Consider the following 22407-nt stretch of genomic DNA (forward strand, 5'->3'; position numbering starts at 1 on the left):
TGTTCCATTCAGAGGGACCAACAGGTACAGGGGCTGTGAGGTGGGAAAATGCACGCGTGTTCTAAGAATTCAGAAAGCTGGCTGCCCTCGTCGTTGCGTATTTTGAATGTTATGCCCGAGTGAGATCTCTGTAGCCTTTCCAGAATTTATAAATGCTTCGTTTTATTTTTGTGTGTATTTATAACCTTTCCGGTCCTCAAAAGAATTTAGGGGACTGATGAAATTTAAAAACTTTGAACAAAAAAGTGGAGGGAATGGGACAATGGGAAAATAAAGCCATGAAGAGTATAATTACTTCAGAAGGAGATCAATAACTGAAAGGGAATTGAAAGGGAAAAGCTCAGCTTGAGGAATGAATCCGGTCAGGGTCAGACTGTTTCCCCCAAGGGCAGTATCTGGCTCTTAGCAGGTCAGTAGTTGGTGGTTGAATGAATACACTATGAGCGTAGATGTGTTCTCATAAATCTAGGCTTTGGCATGAAACTCTCAGGAGGAAGTACTTTGGGTTTGGGGCCTCGAGGGGGCAGGCGTAAATGTGACCTGGCCTACTTTGTAAACCTGAACTTGTGTTAGAGCAGGCAACTTACATGCAAGTACAGGTACCGAGGGACCCCCTATTGCCAGTGAAATGCCAACACAGCGTACAGAGAACAAGAGAATAGAGGGAGAAGTAGAAAGAGGAGGAATGTATGGAGACCATTAAAATATGAGTTTAAAGACTTCCAGAAGGAATTTCTTGGGTTCTTTCAAGAAGGAACCAGTTGGTCCTAGAATCCCCAAAAGTAGACTGTATGGTGTCAGAATTAAGAGCACGGGCTTTGGAATTAATAGAGCTTGCTTTGAAAGCATCTCTTCCTCAGGATGTGATCCTGAATGAGTTATGTTACCTCTGTGAGCCTTGGTGTCATCTTCTGTAAAATGGGGATATAATACCATTTAGTTCACAAAGTTATTCTGAGGATTACATGAAGTAAACCATATGCACCTGGGACACAATTAGTGTTTCATAAATGGTAACTCTAATTAAAGGTGGTTGGGGAAGTAGAAATAGCAAGGCTTTGATAAAGAGGCCAAATGTGGATTAAGAGAGGGAGACGTAGTTCTGGTGAAACCCCTTTTGAATGGAAGGAAATCAGCAGGAAGCCTGTTGTGGCCAGTAGAGTGACCATCATTTTCTTTCTTTGCTCTCTGATTTGACCACAACAGATAGATAAGCGAGGAAGGTTGGTACCTGAGAAGTCTCTGAAATGGGAGAGGCATCATCTAAAGATGGGAGAGCTGAGTTGAGCATGAGTGGTGCTTCCTGGCCCGAGCAGATAAGTGGTCAGAGGTTAGGAGCTGGGAATGGGCTCTGGGCGCCCTGATGGGTGGAGCAAGTAGATTTCCATTAGAGGAGAAAAAGGTGGTCGAGATTTAGTTACACTGAGCTTTTTTTTTTTTTTAAGATTTAATTTATTATTTGAGAGAAAGAGCACGAGTGAGAGGCAGAGGGAGAAGCAGACTCCCTACTGAGCAGGGAGCCCGACACGGGGCTCGATCCCAGGACCCTGAGATCACGACCTGAGCCGAAAGGGCAGAAGCCCAACCGACTGAGCCACCCAGGCGCCCCTACACTGTGCTTTCTAATGAGTTTAGTGACAAGAGTGTAAGTCTGCAATTTCCTGTTGTTCTTGAACATCAGGAGTTTAGCTTCTGACATAAAAGTTAAAATCACACACACACACACACACACACACACACACACACACACACACACACACACCCCTTTTCCCTCTAGGGGGAGAAGACCATGTTTGGGATTACGGCTCCTCCTTATCACTAATTAACTTGTTTATCACTTTCTAGTATATTTCCTGAAGTGAGTAATAAAATAGTTTATGCCATTTTTATTTATTAACTAAATGAACAAATATTAAGTGCCTACCTTGTGCCAGAACCTTGTGTTCTAGGTGGTGAACAAGTCCCTGCACTCAAGCACTTGCAATGCAATAAGGATGATAGACAGCAAAGCCGGCAAATAAGTGCTTCCTGCTCAGAAGAGAAAGCAAAGACAGTAGAAAGAGATGGCAGAGTGCAGCACGGCTTTTGATGGAGAGGACAGGGAAGGCCTCTCGGAAAAGGGACTTAAGTCCAGGCAAAGCATATTATCAGGAGAGGGAAGAGCAAGTGCAAAGACCCTGAGGCAGGACCGTGCTTGGTGTGAATGAGGAACAGCAAGAGCATCAGTGTGGGTCGAGGGGAGTGAGTGAGGGGGAAGTGGAGGGCTGTTTGTCTCCTGCTGGGAGTGATCCAGTAGAGGGCTATGTAGAGATGCAGGAGAGTGTGTGTGTTTACGGGGTGAAATGGCAGACGCAAAGCCCTTGAGCAGGCAGGAGGGGCAGATTCAGTGTTGGGGAGGAGGGGGGTGGGCAGGGGCAGACTTTGGAGCACAGACAGCTTCTCCACAGCAATGGGAGACAAGGCAGGTGTGTGGGCGCACATGCAGGGAGGTTTGTGGATTAGGAAGAGGAGCAAATTCAGTGAATTCATCCAGAGAAGGGAAGAGGAAGGAGGAGGTTTGAGGATCATCAAGAATGTGTGAAATAATTCCTAGGAGAGTAAAAGAGGGAATACAGTGAAACACTGTGCCAATGTAGAAAAAACACAATTCTCAGTTGTCTGGGGGTGGAGAGAAGCATCTTCCTTTACCTGGTCACACCTGACTCACAGGCAGGCGTGAGCCAGCGGAACACGTTTCTCTAGCGAAGGCCAAATCTCTGAGGTGCCCGCAGATTCTCGGCTTCTTGCTGCTGCAGGACAGCTGCTGCCCCTCCCCCAGACTCCTCCTTCCCGCCCCCACCTCCCACCCCCCAGCATCTCTCCCTGTTTTCCTGTCTTGGCTACACCACTTAGGCAAGCTGCTCAACCTCTTTGAGCCTCTGTCTCCTTATCCGTAAAAGGGCCAAATGATTGGACTCATCTTAATAGATTTATCATGAAAGTCCAGTCACCATGTGCCAAGTGCAAGGTGCTCTGTCTGGCAGGTGGATGTTTTTGTCATCACCACCATCAATGTAGCTTCTTCTGTGACTGTGGCTGCAAGATGGGTCCCTAGTGGCGCACTCTGCCCGTGCCTGTCACCACTGCCTCTGTGGTCCCCGACTGCAGGGGCCCGAAGAATCAGCTGAGGGGCTTGCTAAAAATTCCAGTTCTTCCCCCCACCAGAGACACAGCCTTGATATAGGGATTCAGGACCTGAAATCTGCATTTTAAACAAACACCCTGGGGGTCAGATGGCAATGTGATCCCTTTATGGATGATGATCTCATTGAATTTTCACAGCCACTACATACAATTGGAGGATTTCCCCATTTTAACAAGGGGAAAAAGGAGCTAAAGGGAGGCTAAATAATTCGACCAATATATAAAGGTATCTATCTATCTATCTATCTATGTATCTATGGAAGTAGGCTTTAAACCCCAAGATTTTACTCCAAAATGTATCTCTTTGATATGAGTTAAAAGCAAAAAAACCTCCAGAATTTGGCTTGGAGGGACACATCTTTTTAGTAATAAGTGTAAATTTTGCAGACATTTTCTTATTTGCCTTAAAAAAAAAATACCTGGAATCAAGCTCAAGTCCTATAGATCTCTCCAATCCTTGCCTCCAGGAGCCCCGCACACTAGAGATGCGTGCTCCACCCACTGTGGGGTGAAATCTGTTGGGGGCTCCACAGAACTGGGCACTCTCCTGGGCTGTGTAATGGCCCTTCACCCATCTGTCAGATGTATAGGTCTGCAGGAAACAGGCGGAACTGCCTATCTTAATCATTGGTGACCATGCTGATGTGCTTGTGGGCCTCTCAGAAGGGACGATGTTCTCAACAAGGTCTGGGAAGGAGCAATCTTAAGTTTGGAATGGGTGCACTCCAGAATGTTCTCCACATCAGGGCTCCAGCTGGCTTGGGTTGGGGCAATTGAGACGGTGCCTTTAAGGCACATGGCCTCAGGAACCTTGGCAAGTGATGTCTGGGAGGAAGGTTCGGGGTGGCGTGAATGTGCCAATACATCATGGGGCTGTTAGCAGCTGAGTGTGGTTCGAGGCTGCCATTGCTGGGTTTTCTGAGCCTGCCATGAGGGTGTGCATCCACGCGTCTGTCAGACATGACAGGGTGTTTTCCCGAGCTGGGTCTCTTTCCCAGGTTGTGGGCAGGTGTGTGGAAAGTTACGTAAGTGCTGTTTCAGTGCAGACTCACCTTCCATCCAAGTGTAAGACGGAGCTTTTTGATGGAGCTTGCAGCTGGATCAGGATGGAAGGCGTTCTGGCTGGGAGAAACATCACCAGACCCACACACGGGTCCTGGTTCCGGCCTGTCCTGGCTGTACGGTTTGGGGTGAGGCACTTCACCTCTCTGAGCCTTCTCTTCTTCTCCTTTAAGTTTTGAATACCTTGATATAAGCCTGAGAGTGTCATGAAGATTAAGCAAAGTAAAGCATGGCATGCCTCTCCTGGGTTTAAATATCCCCGGGCTAGCTTGGTTCTAGCACCTTTTGGTATTATGTGGTGTTTGAGCTACTTCTCTTCTCTCTTGCTACATTTCTTTAGGGCCAGGGGCCAACTCTTAGTGTTTGTTTGCTTGTTTCTATCTCCGAATCCAAATTAGTGCTCTACACATTGTAAGCAATTCTAAGAAGTTGAATAAATGAATGAGGGTTCACACAATAAAATTATATTAAGGAGCAGTGCTGTAATCAACCTCTGGTTTCTTAGAACAATACAGTGTTATACTGTGGATTGAGAGGCGAAGCACTGTATATGAGAGGTTTTCAGTTAAGGAGAATCATCAACAATGTTAGGAACCGGGAGAGACTTTTTTCCATCCTTCTGAAAAAGCATAGGTTCTTTCGTGGGTCTCTGAAAGATTGGCTTATCTTCCAGGGCCTTCCAACCTTAGATCTCAACTCTGTCTTGTTATTTATTTGAACAGTTCTGTCCTCTTTCCTTCTAGCCCCTCCTGGGTTATTTGCTATTTCCCATATGGCTAGGCTAATAATAGTCTTGACACAATTCAGAGCATGCGTCCCTTGTCCTTATTTCCAAGATAGGTCCCTTGTCCTTGTCTTTTAGTATTCTCATCTCTGTCTGGAATACGGAGTAGGTGACCAGCACAGGTGTGTCGCACGGATGGGTGAATAATTGAACACAAGCTTGAAAGAATCCTCTGTTCTCTCTGTCCTCCTGTTCTCTGACTTCTCTCAGTTTTGGTCCTGTTTTATTTATTTATGGCTATTTTTAAAATACTGGACCTCAGGTGCAGAGTTGGATTATAGATTATTCACAACCCTCAGTTTATGACATGCTTTTATCACTGGTCCTTGCGTCGTCTGCTTTAATGTATGTGTGGATGGATGGATTTTAAATAATATAACAAGCACCCATGTACTTGCCACCAAAGCCAGATTAGGGCCTTGATAATAACTTATGTCTAACCATATGGTTTCCTCACTTCCCTTCCCTCTGTTTTTCACAGTCTGGGGTAACCATCATCCTGAATCCTTTATGAATTTTTCCTTTGCTTTCCTTTTTATATAGTTTTATTATATCTATCTATTTATCTTCCTAAAAAGTGTTTCCCATTTTGATTGCTCTTAACTTTATATCATGCTCCCCCCATTTGTTATATTGCAAAGATTCATCCATATTCTTTCATGTTGTCAAATATATTCATTTATTCATTATTGGTCATTTATTCATTCATTGCATGAATATACTGCCATGATTCATTCACACTGATGTGGCTGCGTCGTTAGGTTATTCCCAGGATTTTTCTCTTGTGAACAGTGCATCTATGAATATTCTTGAACATGATGTCATCAAGTTGTGCAAGAGTTTATGGGTTATGAGCTTGAAGGTAGAATTACTGGGTCATAGAAAATGTGAATTTTCAGCGTTATAAGCTACTGCCAAAATAGTTTCCAAAGTCTCTACACCAGTTCATACTCCTACCACATCCTTTCCAATGCTAGTTATACTCAAATTTTGAACTTGGGCCTTTTGAATGGGTATAAAAGAGTATTACACTGTGGTCTACCCTGATCACTAATGATGGTGAGAGTGAAAATTTCTTTGAATGTTTATGGATGTATGTGTTTCCTCTTCTGTAAAATGCCCATTCCTACTTTTACCCTTTTTTCTATTGATCTGTTTATACTTTCCTTATTGATTTGCAGAAGTTTGGTATGTATTTCTGATGAGAATTCTTTGTTGATTTTATGTTATTTGTTTAGGTATTGATTCTTGTGTAACACCACCCCAAAACTTGGGCTGATTGGGCTCAGCTGGGTGGTTTTTCTGCTCCATGTGGTGTCAGCTGGAATAATTCAGTTGTATTCAGTAGGTGCCTAGGTAGGACTTGGGGGTCCAAGAAGGCTTCACTAATGTGTCTGGTGCTCTTCCATGCATCCACACCATTTGGTTAGCATGGGTTTTCTCATAGCATGGTGATTTGGGGGTAGCTGGACTTTTTACCTGGAGGCTGGCTTGCAAGAAGCAGAATCTGCCAGTCCTTTTAAAGCCTCTGCTCAAAAACTCCAGAATGATACGTCTGCAAATAATAAAGCCAGTCTGGATTCAAGAGGAGAGAATAACCTCCAGGGAAAATAGCGTCCACTTCTTGATATGTGAGGTGGCAGACACATACACGGAGAAGGAATTGATGGCAGCCATCATGAGACACTGTCTGCCACTTGTATACTGTGAATATCTTCCAGTTTGTAACTTTTCTTTCTACTTCTTTAAGGTGAACCAATATTCTTTTTTTTAAATTTTTATTCTTTTAAAATTTTATATTATTTTATTTTATATCAGAGAGAGAGAGAGGGTGGGGGAGGGGCAGAGGGAGAGAGAGAATCTTAAGCAGGCTCCAAGCCCAATGTGGGGCTTGATCTCACAACCCTGAGATCATGACCTGAGCCAAAATCAGGAGTCGAACACTTAACCAACTGAGCCACCCATATTCCCCTAAGGTGAACCAGCATTCTTAGTTTTAATCTATCTCTTCTTTTGTAACCAGTGCTTTCTTGTTTAAGAAATCTTTCCTTGCTCCAAATCCTAAAAGATACTCCCTGATATTTTGCACTAATTGGTTTTAAAGTTTATTTCTGACATTAAGTCCTTAATTCATATGAAGCTGATTTTTGTCTGTGGCTTGAGTAGGAATTTGATTTTATTGTTTTCTATTGGATATGGAGCTTTTCCCACTGATCTGATGTACCACCTCTGTTATATACTAAGGTCTCCAAAATGCGTAGGTCTGTTTGGGGCTCTTTTTTATCCTGTAGGGCTGTTTCTCTCATCTTGCTCTGTTTTATTTATCACAGCTTCATAATAAGCCCTAATACCTTGAAGGGCAAGTTTCCTCCTTCCTGATCTTCCTGTTCAGCAGTATCCTGGCTTTTCTTGGTTCTTTGCTAGTCCATATAACTTTTAGAATTATTGTGCTCCAAGAAAATCTCTATTGAGATTTTTATTGGACTTGTATTGACTTTATAGATCAACTTTGAGGGAGAATTGATAAGTTTTTTATATTATCCTACAAGAAAACAGTCATTTCATTTATTTAGATTTTAGAAATTCTTTTAATTAATTTTATTTCTTAAATGCCCTATATGAGTGAAATCATATGGTATTTGTCTTTCTCTGTCTGACATATTTCACTTAGCATAATACCGTGTTGGTCCATCCATGTTGTTGCAAATGACAAGATCTTGTTATTTTTTTATGGCTGAGAAACATTCCATTGTACATACATACCACATCTTCTTTATCCATTCATCTATTGATGGACATTTGAGTGGCTTCCATATCTTGGCTATTGTAAATAATGCTATAATAAGCTTAGCAGTGCATATATATCTTTTCACATTAGTGTTTTTTTTCCTTTGGGTAGATACCCAGTAGTGGAATTACTGAATCATATGGTAATTCTATTTTTAATTTCTTGAGGAACCGCCACACTGTTTTCCATACTGTTTTCCAAAGCAGCTGCACCAATTTGCATTCCCACCAACAGTGCACGAGGGTCCCTTTTTCTCCACATCCTCGCCAACACTTGGATTTCTAGTCTTTTTGAGTCTAACCATTCTGACAGGGGTGCTGGTGGTGACATTTCTCTTCACCCCCTCCCCTCCCACGCTAGATAGCCAGGCACTTTTGGGAACTAGTGGGAACACTCTCCACTTATCTTGCTAACACCGTGTGCCCCACCCTTGTGTTCCCCTGCAGATCTGTCCCATCCACACCACCCCATTTGGCATGTGTCCCTCCAAAGCCAGTTCTGCCCTGACATACCCTGCAAACAACCTGAGGAGGGACCAGCACCACTCCAAAGTGACTCCTGCCCTGGGGAGGGGAGAAGATAACCACACACAATGATGCATCTGCAGTCCCAGCAGCCTCTCCTTATAACTAGCAGCAGAGAGAGAGCACCCTGGCCATCAGTGTGACCACGGCCTCACAGACAGACCAGGGGCAGGCAGCTGGTGTGACTGTGCGCTGCCCACCAACAAAAACCTCTCAGGGGACATCACAGGAAGCATGCCCTGCAGTTCGGTGTGATTGCAATCCCGGCAGATGGACTGACAGCAGACATCTGGTCTGACGGCTGACACTGCCCAACTAGGAGCCTGCAGCATCCCCAGATAGGGCTCCTACCAGTACAGGGACCAAGCCCTGCCCGGCATGCCCCCAACAGGCAGAGTGGGCCATTGTAGCTGACTGGACTGAAGACAGATGTGGTTCAGCCACAACAGGAAGCTGCATGTAGCCCCCCGTAGGAAAGACCCCTGTAGCACCTGGTTCTGGTGAACGGGGGTATTGCACTAGAGGGCACCACGGGACCTCTTCTTCTTAGACCAGTGGCAGGAAAGAATGTATGTTACTGATTATCCACAATGTCTAATAAACTGGAGTAGTTAGTAGCTGCTAGATGGGGAGGAGAGTTATAGGGTGGTGGTTGACATACTATTTCTGGGGCCCTAGGCTTGAGTCCTGGTTCTTACTATTTACAGTTGGGTGATTCTTGGGAAAATTACTTAACTTATTCACTGTGTTTCCTCAACTGTAAAATAGAGGTGATGGCCTTAGGGTGCAAATGTGAAGTACATGGTGCCCAGTGCATAATAGGTGCTCTATAAATGCTCACTTTATTTGTTAATGTAATTATTTGAAAATTGAGAATCACCAAAACAACACAAAAAGCATCATCTCTATTCCTTATATCTTCATTATGGAAATGGAGATAAATGTAGATCATAAGCATCCACATCCTTGGAAGAGATTTGCTTCTAACTACATGTAAATCTTCTAACCTTGGAGGAGCAATAACATAATTCCCTTATCAAATAATTAAATTGGTAAAATTCCCTCTGGGAAAGAATGGGAAAAATAACGATCATTGAAAGGAAAAATATTCATAAATGTTTAGATGTCCTAGCTTAGTTATTAATTACACTTTTTATTATGATAAAATTTTTATAGAAAGAACCCCTCCCTTTTTTTTTAAGAATTGCTGTGGGATCATTGTTTTATTGGGCTTCTAGGAGGTGTGAGGCAATGTGCTGGCTGAAGTGTAGTGACAAGCTGGACGCACACGGTCTCTGATCTCAGGAACTCAGGGGGCTGCTTAGCCCAATGTGCCGCTTTTGAGTTACATAAGTCTCTTTATAGAATGTCAAGAGAGAAAGTTGTACACAATATGTCTCCACATACGAGAGACTCCTCAGTTACACACTCGATGAAAACATTTGGTTGCACATTTGGTTACACACCAGGATCAAATTTATCTTTGAACACTTAATTAACTTTCAAGAGGCTCACCAGGGACAGAGCCACCATTGTGTCACAGAACATTCCTGGGATGTGGCTCTAAATTTGCTTCTTTAAACGCCCTCCTAGATGCTGGTGATGCTCTGAGGTAATTTAATTGGGGAGCAAAGCAGTTCAGTGTGTGAGGCCCACTGCTGGTTAAGCATGATCTTTTGACCCAGTTAAAATGTAATCAATATGTAGGTAAGGCTTTTTAGGTGGTAATGGCTGTAAAATTCTGCATCGCAAACAAAACAAAACAGAATCAAGAATTTGCCTACCAAGAAGAATAATTCAGTAAGAAGATGAGATGATATCAGTAGCATCAGAATTTAGTAAAGATGATAATACCAAATAGATATCACTCCAGGTGAAAATGGATTCTCATTTATCTATGGGGTTAACTCTCAACTTCTCACTTTGGTATCCTCAGCCAAGATATGATCTCCCCACTTACCTTTCAAGCCCTGTCTTTGATTGCTTACGCTGTTGTTAAGCTGGACCAACTGGCCTCCGTGCCTTTGCTCGTGCCCGTTCCGCCCCCTGGAACCCCTTCCCTGTTTGCTGGTCACTGACACTTACCAGAGCCCTGTCCATCCTCACCGGCGACTTAATCCCACGTCTTGCACCCCGTTTCCTGAGCCCATTGCATACGTATCACCTGAGACCGGACCTCTATACTCTTGCCATATCCTACTTCCCTTACTGTTATTTGTCTCCTTATCGCCTCCACTGGGACTGCGGACAGGGAGTCTCTTTGTATATCCTAGTGCCTGACCCAGAAATTGCAGAGGAAAATGTAAAGAGCACAAAGGATTTGCTGAAGGAAGACATCTTTGCATCTCAGGTACAACAGGTTCTTCTTAAAATGTCATATAGGACGAGGAAAACATAGCTGTTACACATGGAAGATAAATATGATATGTGTCCCAGAAACATTATAAACAGAGGTATAAGCAGGTGATACAGTTTAAGATTAAGTGAAAAAGAAAAAGCCTTACTACTGTCTTCAGAATACATTATGATCAATCTCAGCAGCTGACATCGCTAAGCTGTGTAAAGTGGTCTCTGTTTTCGTTAGCTCTTTACTAAATTGATAGAAAAAATTACTTGAAAATAAAAAGAGTTTTTTTTCTCCCCAGGGCCAGTTCTGTGACTATTGCAATTCTGATGACCCCAGGAAAGCACATCCAGTCACCAACGCAATTGATGGATCCGAGCGTTGGTGGCAAAGTCCCCCTCTCTCCTCGGGCACACAGTACAACAAAGTCAATGTCACCTTGGATCTAGGGCAGGTGAGTGATGCTTCCAACTGGAAAGGGGGAAGTTAATTTGGATCATTGTTTCTTTGGTTATTTCTGAAATAATAATAATTATATTAAAAACCAAACATCAGTTTTAATTCTCTAATCATTGTGAAGCCTGTTACATTAATATTTGCATTCCTCCACGCTCAGCCTGTCATGATGCATACACCCATACCTATTTATCAAGAGTTAAAAATAGTCAAAAATAGTTTTATTGGCAAAGATATTATTATTATTTAGATTTTATTTATTTGACAGAGAGAGACACAGCCAGAGAGGGAACATAAGCAGGTGGAGTGGAGAGGGAGAAGCAGGCTTCCCACAGAGCAGGGAGCCCGTTGTGGGGCTCCATCCCAGCACTCTGGGATCATGATCTGAGCCGAAGGCAGATGCTTAACGACTGAATCACCCAGGTGCCCCTATTAATATTATTTTTGATTATGATAAAGTACACATGACATAAAATGTACCGTCTTGGAACTAGAGGGTTATTATGCTGAGCGAAATAAGTCAATTAGAGAAAGACAAGTATCATATGATCTCACTGATATGAGGGATTTGAGAAATAAGACAGGACCATAGGGGAAGGGAGGAAAAAATGAAACAAGATGAAACCAGAGAGGGAGACAAACCATAAGAGACTCTTAATCTCAGAAAACAAACTGAGGGTTGCTGGAGTGGAAGGGGGTGGGAGGGATGGGTTCCCTGGGTGATGGACATTGGGGAGGGTATGTGCTATGGTGAGCACTGTGAATTGTGTAAGACTGATGAATCACAGACCTGTACCTCTGAAACAAATAATACATTATATGTTAAAAAAAGAGAAGATAGTAGGAAGGGAAGAATGAAAGGGGGAAATCGGAGGGGGAGACGAACCATGAGAGACTATGGGCTCTGAGAAACAAACTGAGGGTTTTGGTGGGGGAGTGATGGGTTAGCCCGGTGATGGGTATTAAGGAGGACACGTACTGCATGGAGCACTGGGTGTTATACGAAAACAATGAATCGTGGATCACTACATCAAAAACTAATGATGTACTGTATGGTGACTAACATAACATAATAAAATAAAATTTAAAAAAAGTACCATCTTAGACATTTTATTTTTTAAAAAGATTTTATTTATTTAGTTAGTTATTTAAAGAACGCATGAGTCGGGGGGAGGGGCAGAGGGAGAGAGAATCTCAAGCCGACTCCATACTGAACGTGGAGCCCGACACGGGGTTTGATCCCATGACCCTGTGATCATGACCTGAGCTGAAATCAAGAGTCGGACGCTTAACCGACTGAGTCACCCAGGCGCTCCCCATCTTACACATGTTTAAGTGTACAGTTCGGTAGCCTTAAGTTCACATTGTTGTGCAGCCAGTCACCAGAACTCTTTTTCATCTTGTAAAACTGGCACTCTGTGCCCATTAAACGACAACTCCTTATTCTCCTTTGTCCCCAGCCCCAGGCAACCATCATTCTACTCTCTCTGAATTGGGCAACACTAGTCACCTCATAGAAGTGGAATCCTACAGTATCTGTCCTTTGTGACTGGCTTACTTCACTTAGCGTACTGTCTCCTGGGTTCCTCTGTGTCGCAGCATGTGTCTGAATTTCCTTCCTTTTTAAGCCTAAATAACATTCCATTGTATGTATGCCTCACATTTATTTATCTAGTCATCTGTCAAGTGACACTTGAGTTGCTTCCATGTTTTGGCTCTTGTGAGTAATGCTGCTGTGAACATGGGTATGACTAAGATATTTTTCTAGCATTCTCTTTCCCAGAAATCCTGATTCTATGAACACTGACTACCTTTATTTTGGCTTTATTTGGCCAGCTGGTGCACAAGAAAACCCAGCTTCAGACCTATCCTTCTGTGGTATGCTAAAATGGCCCCTGGGATGCCTTCCTCTTAGTGTACATGCCCAGTGTTATCCCCTCTGTTTCCAGTGTGGTGGGACTATGATGGAAGTCACTCCCTTTGTAAGGTGGCATTACATGACAAAAATGAGGAGATTTTGCACATGTGTTTAAGGTCTCAAGTCAGTTGATCAAAAGGGAGATTATCTTGGAGGATTTCTCCCTAATTAGGGGAGCTCTTAAAAGGGACTGGGCCCTACCAGAAGGAAAAGATCTGAAGCATGAGAAAATTTCCTGCTGACCTTGAAGGGGAAAACTACCATATTATAAACTACCTATGGAGATGGCCACATGGCAAGGATCTAAGAATGGGTTCTAGAAGCTGAGAGCAGCCTCAGCCAACAGCCCGGAATAAAGCAGGAACCTCAATCCTACAACCATAAGAAACTGGATTCTGCCAACAACACATGCAAACGTGGAAGTGGGTCTTTCCAGGCATCTGGCGAATGCCTGATTGCAGCCACCATGCCCAGACTCCTGAAATACAGAACTGAAAGATCATAAATGGCTTTGTTTTAAGCCACTAAATTTGTGTTCGTTAAGCAGCAATAGAAAAACAAATGCACCTTCTTTCCTGTTTCAGACTAGGGAGTGCCTCCTATCTGTTTCACCCTATTCCTTCAACAAGTATTTATTTGTTGACTATTGTATATCAGGCACTGTTCTAGGTATTTGTGTTACATAAAAGAACAAAGGGATGGAGATTCCTTCCCTCATGGGAGACAGCCAACAAAAATATATATCAGTAAATACAATATGTTAGAAGCTGATAACAGCTATGGAAAAAATGAAAAAGTAGATCAGGGTAAGAGGATCATGAGGCCCAGGACAAGGGGGGTTTGCAGTTTTAGGTAGGATGGTCAGGCGAGAGCTTTTTGAACAAAGACTAGAACCGGTTAAGGCATTCATCATGCAGATATCAGTCACCCAGACAAGGGAACAGCCCTGCAAAGTCTCTAAGGTGGGAGCTTGTCTGGAAGGTGTAAGGAGCTGCATGGAGGCCAGGATGGCTGGAGCAGAGTCAGGGAGAGGGCAGTGGTGAGAGAAAAGGCCAGAGAGAGAACAGACAGGGCCAGATCAAGTAGGGCTCCTAGGCCATAATAAGGACTTGGACTCCAATGTGAAATGAGAGTCATTACAGAGTTTCAAGCAGAGGAATTATCTAATCTGATTTAAATTTAAGAAAGTATTTCTCTGGCTGTTCTGTTGAGAATTATCAGGGGGCAAGGGTAGAAGCCAGTTAGGAGACTGTCATCGTAATCCACAAGAAAGATGCCATTAGGGGCAGTGGAAGGGGTGATTGTGTCCTAGATATATTTTGAGACTAGAGCTGCCATGATTTCTGAATGGGTTGAATGTGAAGTGTGAGAAGAGAGGATTCCAGATGATTCCTAAGACTTTTGGTCTGAGCAACTGGAACTGCTGTGTGCAGAGATGTTGGAGACTCTCTGGGTGGGGGGAAGAGTTACTGTGGATATGCAAGCACTGAAATACTGTTTGGATGTCCCAGTGGAGGTGTGGCCTACACACTGGGAGATATGAGACTGGGAAGCTGGCTGGGCTGGAAGGGATGCTTGTCAAGGATTTCTGTAGGATTTATCATATTCAGGATCTCTCAGCTTCTTGGATCTGTATATTTATACCTTTCATCATCTTTCGGATATTTTCAAACGAACCTCATTTCTTCCTTTTCCAGCTTTACTGAGGTATCATTGACAAATAAATTATATATGTTTTAAAGTATATCATGTGATGATTCAGTAAGCATATACTTTGTGAAATGACTACCATGATGAGGTTAATTAACACATTCATCACCTCACATACTTTTTTGTGAGTGTGTGGTGAGAACACGTAAGATCTAGTCTCTTAGTAAACTTCAGGCATACAATACAGTATTATTAACTATAGATACCATGTTGTACATTAGAAACCCAGAACTTAGTCATCTTATAACTGAAGGCTTGTACCCTTTGAGCAGTATCTCCTCATTTCTCCCACTCCCTAGCCCCTGCTAACCACCAATCTACCCTCCGTTTCCACGAGTTCAACTTCTCTCTTTTTGGAATGTTGATGATATTGTTAGATCTTTTATTATTGTTCCACAGGTCCCTGAGGCTCTGTTCATTTGTTTTTTTCAGTTGCTTTTCTGTTTTTCAGATTAGGTAATTGTATTGTTCTATCCTGAAATTCCCTGATTCCTTTCTCTTTCATATTTGTTCTCCTATCTAGCCCATTTAGTGAGTTTTAAATTTTAGTTATTGTATTTTTTTCAGTTATATAATTCCCACTTGGTTTTTTTTTTTAATCTTCTATTCCTTGGCTGAGATTTTATATAATTTAATTTACTTCAAGAATATTTATACTTACTGAAACATTTTGCTACTTTAAAGTTTTTGTCAGATAATTCTGTCATCTGTTTCATCATCTCATATTGGGGTCTGTTGATTGTTTTTTCTCATTCAAGTTGTTATTTTCCCCTGGTTTTTGGTATGATGAGTGATTTCCAGTTGTGTTCTGGACATTTTAGATATTATATTAGGAGACTCTAAATCCTATTTAAATCTCCCAGCTTAGCAGATGGTCACCCCATTTAGGTTTAATATGTAGGTTCTGGCCTGCTTTTGCAGCTTGTTGTTCCAATGACAATTTTGTTTTCAGAGCTGGTGCATACTACTAGTCTGCTGTGTTCATCTGGTTTCTGGGCTCCTGCTTGGTTCCCATTAGTGCTGTTGCCTCTGGAGCCATAATGAACTTCTCCTTATCCAGTGACACTTAGTAGGGGTTGAGGCACACTGGACCTTCAGGGCAGAGAGTGCTTCCCCAGTGCATTATCCGAGGCTGCCTCATGCAGGTGAAGCTCCTACTGAAATAGACATTTGGAAATCAATGGCGTATAGATTGTGTTAACCTACGAGACTGCATGAGAGTGAGAAGAGAAGAGGATCTAGGGCTGAGCCATAGGCTCTCCAATATTAAGAAGTCCTGGAAAAGAGAAGGAACCAGTAAAGAAGACTGGTGTGGAATGACAGATGGGAAGAAGACAACTAAGAGAGTGTGGTGTCCTAAAAGTAGGTGAAGAAAGTATATCAAAAGGGAGGCTGTCTTATAGCTCTGTAATACAAAGACAAAGAGTCTAATTTAAAAAAATGGTCAAAGGATCTGGATAGATGGTTCTCTAAAGAAGATACACGAATGGCCAAAAAGCATATGAAAAGATGCTCAACATCATTAGCCATCAGGGAAATGTAAGTTTAAACCACAATGAGATACCACTTTACACTCAGTTGGGTGGCTGTAATCAAAGAGATAGGTAATACAAGTATTGGTGAGGCTCTGGAGAGATTGGAACTCTAATACATAGTGTCAAAATAAAGTGGCATAGTTGCTTTGGAAAACAGTTCGGTAGTTCCTGGGTGGCTCAGTCGGTTAAGTGTCTGCCTTCGGCTCAGGTCATGATCCCAGGGTCCAGGGATTAAGCTCTGCGTCAGGCTCCCTGCTCAGCAGGGAATCTGCTTCTCCCTCTCTACCCTTCCCCTGGCTCTTATGCACATGCATGCACATGCTCTCTCTCCTTTCTCTCTCAAATAAATAAAGTCTTTTTTTTTAAAAAAAAAGTTTAAACACAGAGTTATTATATGACCCAGCAATTCCACTCCTAGTTATATTTTCAAGAAAAATGAAAACAGACACAGAAAAACTTGTTCATCAATGTACATTATATCATTATTCGTAATAGCCAAAAAGTGGGATCAACTCAAATGTCCATCAGTTTATGAATAAATAAGCCAAATATTGATATCCACACAATGGAATATTATTCAACAATAAAAAGGAGTGAATTTCTGATGAATGCTACAACATGGGTGAGCCTTGCAAACATGATGCTTGAAAGAAGCCAGTCACAAAAGAGCATGCATCATATGATTTTACGGATATGAAATGTACAGATAGGCAACTCTATAGATGCAGAACAATAGTAGCTTAGAGGCTGCCTAGGGCTGGGGGTTTTGGAGGGAAGTGAGGGATGACTCCTGGGAGGTATGGCTTGTTTTGGGGGAGACAGATGAAAATTGAATGTGATCGATTGGACAACTTTGTGAACATACTAAAAACCTTTGGACTGTACATTTAGATGAGTGAATTGAATGGTGTGTGAGATACACCTCAGTAGAACTCTAACACATCAACAAAGAGTTCATGGAAAGAGAGTGTTTCAAGGAAAAAAAAGAGAGTGACTGTGTCAAGTACAGGGTCAAGTCACATAGGACAGGTAACGACTGATAATTCGCCATTGGATTTGCTCATATGGAGGTTCCTGGTGGCTTTGATTAAAAACCTGACTGCAGGGAGATTAAGAGAGAAGGTGAAAGGAAATGAAGCTTGGAGTACAGAAATCTAATTTGGAGAGTTCCTAAGCAACGAGGAGAGAAGAAATGGGGAAAGAGCTATTGAAAGTCGGGTAAAGAAGAGACTAGTAACTGATTCATAATAGGAGATATACAACAACACTAACACTGATACTGATAATAGTACTAATACTGATGTTTAAGCCAATCTTTCTGCTGGCCATAGTGGTGCACAGAGTACGGTTCATATAGGAAATACTGCTTGACCAGATGCCTGCCCTCAGCCTGTCTCCTGTGGCTGTAGTCACATCGACCTGCAGGGTGATTTTCTTGAGAGGCTTTTGTTGGTGGGTGGGGCTGCAAGAAGCCTCGTGCACCGTGGGTGGGAATGCAGACTGGTGCAGCCACTCTGGAAAACAGTATGGAGGTGCCTCAAGAAATGAAAAATAGAATCACCATATGATCCAGTAATTCTACTTCTGGGTATTTACCCAAAGAAAATGAAAACACGAATTTGAAAACCTATATGCACCCCTAGGTTTATCGCAGCATTATTTACAATAGCCAAATTATGGGAGCAACCTAAGTGTCCACTGATCCATGATGGGATAAAGAAGATGTGGTATATATATATATACGATGGAATATTACTCAGCCATAACAAGAATGAAATCTCGCCATTTGAAACAACATGGATAGAGTTAGAGGATATTATGCTAAGTGCAATAAGTCAGAGAAAGACAAATACCATATGATTTCACTCATACGTGGAATTTAAGAAACAAAACAAATGAACAAAGAAAAAAAGCGACAAACCAAAAAAAGGACTCTTAACTAGAGGGAACAACACACTGATGGTTACCAGAGGGGAGGTGGGGGGGATGGGTAAAATAGATGAAGGGGATTAAGAATACACTTACCGTGACGAGCACTGAGTCATGTATTGAATTGTTGAATCATTATGTTGTACACCTGAAACTGATATAACATTGTATGTTAACTATACTTCAATTGAAAAGAAAGAAAGAATTTCTTCCAAAACAGTATTGCTTGAAAGCAATCAAAAAGGCAATGCATCCCAAAGACTGGAAATTGAATGATAGTGAGATTTCTTCAAATGAGTGTGTTATCTTCATTTTGGTTGGGGATAGTTTGGTGATAGAAGGGCGGTCCACCTCTTCAACTCATATGTTATGCGAGATTAGCCCTCTTCTAAGAATATTTTCACCAACAATTTTCTTTTCTTTTTTTTTTTAAAGATTTTATTTATTTATTTGAGAGAGAGAGAATGAGAGATAGAGAGCATGAGAGGGAAGATGGTCAGAGGGAGAAGCAGACTCCCTGGTGAGCAGGGAGCCCGATGCGGGACTCAATCCCAGGACTCCAGGATCATGACCTGAGCCGAAGGCAGTCGCCCAACCGACTGAGCCACCCAGGCGCCCTCACCAACAATTTTCATCTGAGTCCAATTTCAACTATGAATTAGTCTTCTTCCTCTAATAACTCACCTCTGTCCTTAATTCATTAGAGATTTCGCCTATAATGACCAGAATTTACCTATTATACCAGTTATTTAACTGAAGATTTCTGTAGTTAGCTGGGAATTTTAACCCATCAAAACGATGTGTAGTTATCATACCAATGCCTATTGGATTTACTTTTTCTCCCCTAAAGCTATTTTCTTTTAAAAACTTACCTTTTAAAAGCACCCTTTTGATATACTGAAAAATCTCTAATTAAGACAGTTGAATTAAAAAAAATATCAACGTGGGAACAATTCAGTAACTTTCTGGTTGCTGACAGACATTAGCCATGCCTCCTTCTGCATGAAGATGGTGTTCACCCAACGCCTGACCGACTGGGTCAGCAGACTGGGGAGGCTGCTCTGAGTGGGGGTTGATGGTGGATCCTGGAGTCAGCCTGTGCTGGTTTGCGCTCTGGTGCCCCCCTTACTCGCTGTGTGACCCTGAGCAACATGCTTGTGCGCTCTGTGCTGCAGTTTCCTCCTTTAAAAGGGAGATAATAATTATACTTACCCCATGGGATTGCTCTGAGGTTTGAACGAGTGAGCTGCTTCACTTTTAAACCTCTTTAGGCCAGTGGTTTTGAAATAAATTTTTATTTAGTAACATAAAGTGAATTTCAATAAACACTCATTATTAAGCAGCCTCATTACTTCGCCGCTCTAGAAAACACTATATACAGTACTGTAGAAAATACTCTAGAAAAGCCCAGAAACAGGAAGAGCAACATCAATGATGTCAGACTGAAGACGTTTCTTTCCTCTTGGTGTCGAAGCAAGTAGGTTCTAACAAGTAGGTTTGGTCTAGTAAGATTCATAATGTATTCCCTCTGGGCGGGATCTGTATTTTCTTCTTTTTGCTGAAATTAGCCACGAAAGTGTCACTGAATAACTGAATAGTGACCTACAGACCTTAGATGGAGGGAAGTGTGAATATTTTTTTTGGAAGTGTGAATTTTGATGCATGGTTGGGACATAAACTATAGGCCCTAAACTTGTTATTACCATGTCACTTTTTTCTTTCCCAGCTACTGAGAGCTGACATTTGATTTCAATGTGCTGTAGTCAATTTGGCAGCTTCTCTTGTCACTTTTCTCCGTGTCCTTTTGGACTAGTTGGTGGTTTTCCTGGTCGTTTTTCTTGGACAACACTGTTTCGCAAATAAAAGCATCACTTTCCGGACTCAGTCTTGAAGGACAGTGTCCCCCTTACAAGGAGGCAAATGTAGGAAGTTTCTGTGATTCACTAGAGACAGTTATATTTTCTCAGGCTGTTCAGGTTCATTCAATGGTGCTGTAGTCATCAGTTTTAGAATCAGAACACAGTGTTTTATAGGAAACTTTCATCTCATCTGGCCAAATATAATGAGTTCAGCTTCTGAGCCTGCGTACAGACCAGCTGGGAAGTGCAGGATTTAATGTCCCCAGGGGCATCCCTCAACCCAGGAGGAAGAGGAATTGGTGGAAAAATTCCCCATTTCCCTGCCTCTCCAAGGGACAGTTCTTCAGAGAATCTCCACTAGAATTACCAGCCACTGGCTTTTCTCCCTCCTCTGTGTCCCCCTCGCTTCCCATTTATGCTTCTTGAGATCTACTCCCAAATAAACTACCCAGTCTTTGTCTCAAAGCTGGGTTTAGAGAGGACCCAAATGAAGGCAGGGACGAAAGGGGGCTTAGGCCAAGACTCTGAGCACCCTATAGGTGTCTGCACAAGCAAACACTAGGAAATAGGTATTTAGAATGCAGTAAGTAGAAAATTCAGAAAATGGTTCTAATGCTCTCAGATTAAGAGTAACAAAGGAAAAAGCATTATAACTTTTAAAGAAAAAATAGGTCACACAGAAATGTGCCATTACTCTCGTTTTTCATGAACTTAGTGAATTCCCCAGGGGCCAAGGGCAAATACAGTATCCAACCATCTGAGAGTGAATTTAGTATGTAGAAGGCCTAGGATCTTTTTTTCCCTCTTGCCTTCTTTTTAACTTTTATGAGACTTCGGCGGATGAATCCAAAACATTCTTTGTAGCCCTTGTCAGTTCTGACTCAGATGGGAGGAAGGCCTGGGTTGGTTTCTGCCTCTTCTTGGGCTAAGGCGTTTTGGAGATTAAATTGGTTCTAGGGATGCCAGGCAGACGAGGTCACTAAAAGTCTGACTCAATTGGGTCTCTGGGTGGATGTAGTTCCATCCAGAAAATGGATGACTCTTAGATTTGACCCGAACTTCTAGATTCCAGGGATTGTCTAGACTATGAGCTTCAGAAGGACAGGGACTGTGTCTTGTTTTATTCACTATATGGTGTCCTGCTGCCAGTATCTTGCACAATTTTCAGCACATAGTAGATGCTCAGTAAATATACCAAGTGAATGTAGAATGAAACAAGGATGACTCAGGGTTAGTCTGAACTTCCCAGAGTGTAGTACTAGTGGAAGTATGTTGCCGTGAGACCAAATCTCTAGGATAGGGTAGACCAGCCTTGGCTCTGTAATTAACTACGTGGTTGGTTCCACTTACGACATTTGGGTCTCTTTGCAACACCATTTAAGTGTTTTACAGCTGTAACATCATTAGAAGATACAGATTTTACTCAGAACAAATTTGTAATTTTTAAATATCCTATTAACAGACATATATAATCATGAGACTCAACCTTTGAAAGCAAATAATTTGTTAGTGGATAGAATAGGGAGCAACAAAATCTCCTGGGCTACCGGGGAGGCAATTTTATTCTTTTTCTCAATTTTTTAATTTTTTTCAATTTTATTCTTTATGCTAATTCTTTATTCTTTATGTAGTAACCTAAAAATGTTAATTGCCTAGTAACCTAAACAATGTTAATTGCCTTTAAAGTGCCTTTTAAGGGATTTATACATTAAGAAGAGGCTTGCAATCTGGAATTTTCTCTTTATATTAAATTAATTCCTTAAATTCAAGGAAGCTGCGTGGATCCAGAGCAATAGATTGGAATCCCTGAGGTGCCAACTTTGTTTAGCTCTGTGGATCACTATCTCAAATAGCATTGATAATATATGTAAGTCAATAGGTTCCAAGATATTTAAACACTATTAGAGGAAACAATGTCTGGGAAATCAGGCCTTCACCCCTGAGTGAAACCTATGGTTAGAGATGCTTATGAATGATGTATGTAAATGTGCTCTGACCCTCAAAAAGCATGAGACAAACGTGGAATATTATTATTATTACTACTTAGAGAAATCATTATCGACACACTTCCTTCTCTCCTTTTCTGTGCTTCCAATAAGCTTACACTGCTTTATCTCTTCTAAGCGAGTGAAGTATATAAATATATTCACACTAAAGTTCTGGAAACTCTGTGCTGATGTTGTATCATCCGAGAATGTTTGCATTTTAAAAAAATTACTCTCTATTTTTGTCATGGACTGCTAGGAGTTTATCCTAAGGAAACAATGAGATAAATGCTCAAAATATTTGAGCAAGGGTGTTCTCAGGAGCATTGT

General features: G+C 42.0%; 1 protein-coding gene across 5 annotated transcripts in view; it reads left to right on the plus strand.

Moving 5' to 3' along the window:
• The window catches only part of LAMA3 (laminin subunit alpha 3), a 257294-nt gene that overhangs the window by 15519 nt on the left and 219368 nt on the right, over positions 1 to 22407 (plus strand). For all 5 annotated transcript variants that reach the window (XR_003517036.2, XR_003517037.2, XM_027576786.2 and 2 more), the window contains exon 2: positions 10987 to 11139. Coding sequence is in view for 3 of the 5 variants with exons in the window: in XM_027576786.2 (XP_027432587.1) it covers positions 10987 to 11139 (153 nt within the window). In the remaining 2 variants the exon portion in view is untranslated. The remainder of the gene's footprint in view (positions 1 to 10986; positions 11140 to 22407) is intronic.

Source organism: Zalophus californianus, chromosome 14 (assembly GCF_009762305.2).
Source record: "Zalophus californianus isolate mZalCal1 chromosome 14, mZalCal1.pri.v2, whole genome shotgun sequence".
In the NCBI taxonomy this organism is placed as follows: Eukaryota; Metazoa; Chordata; class Mammalia; order Carnivora; family Otariidae; genus Zalophus; species Zalophus californianus.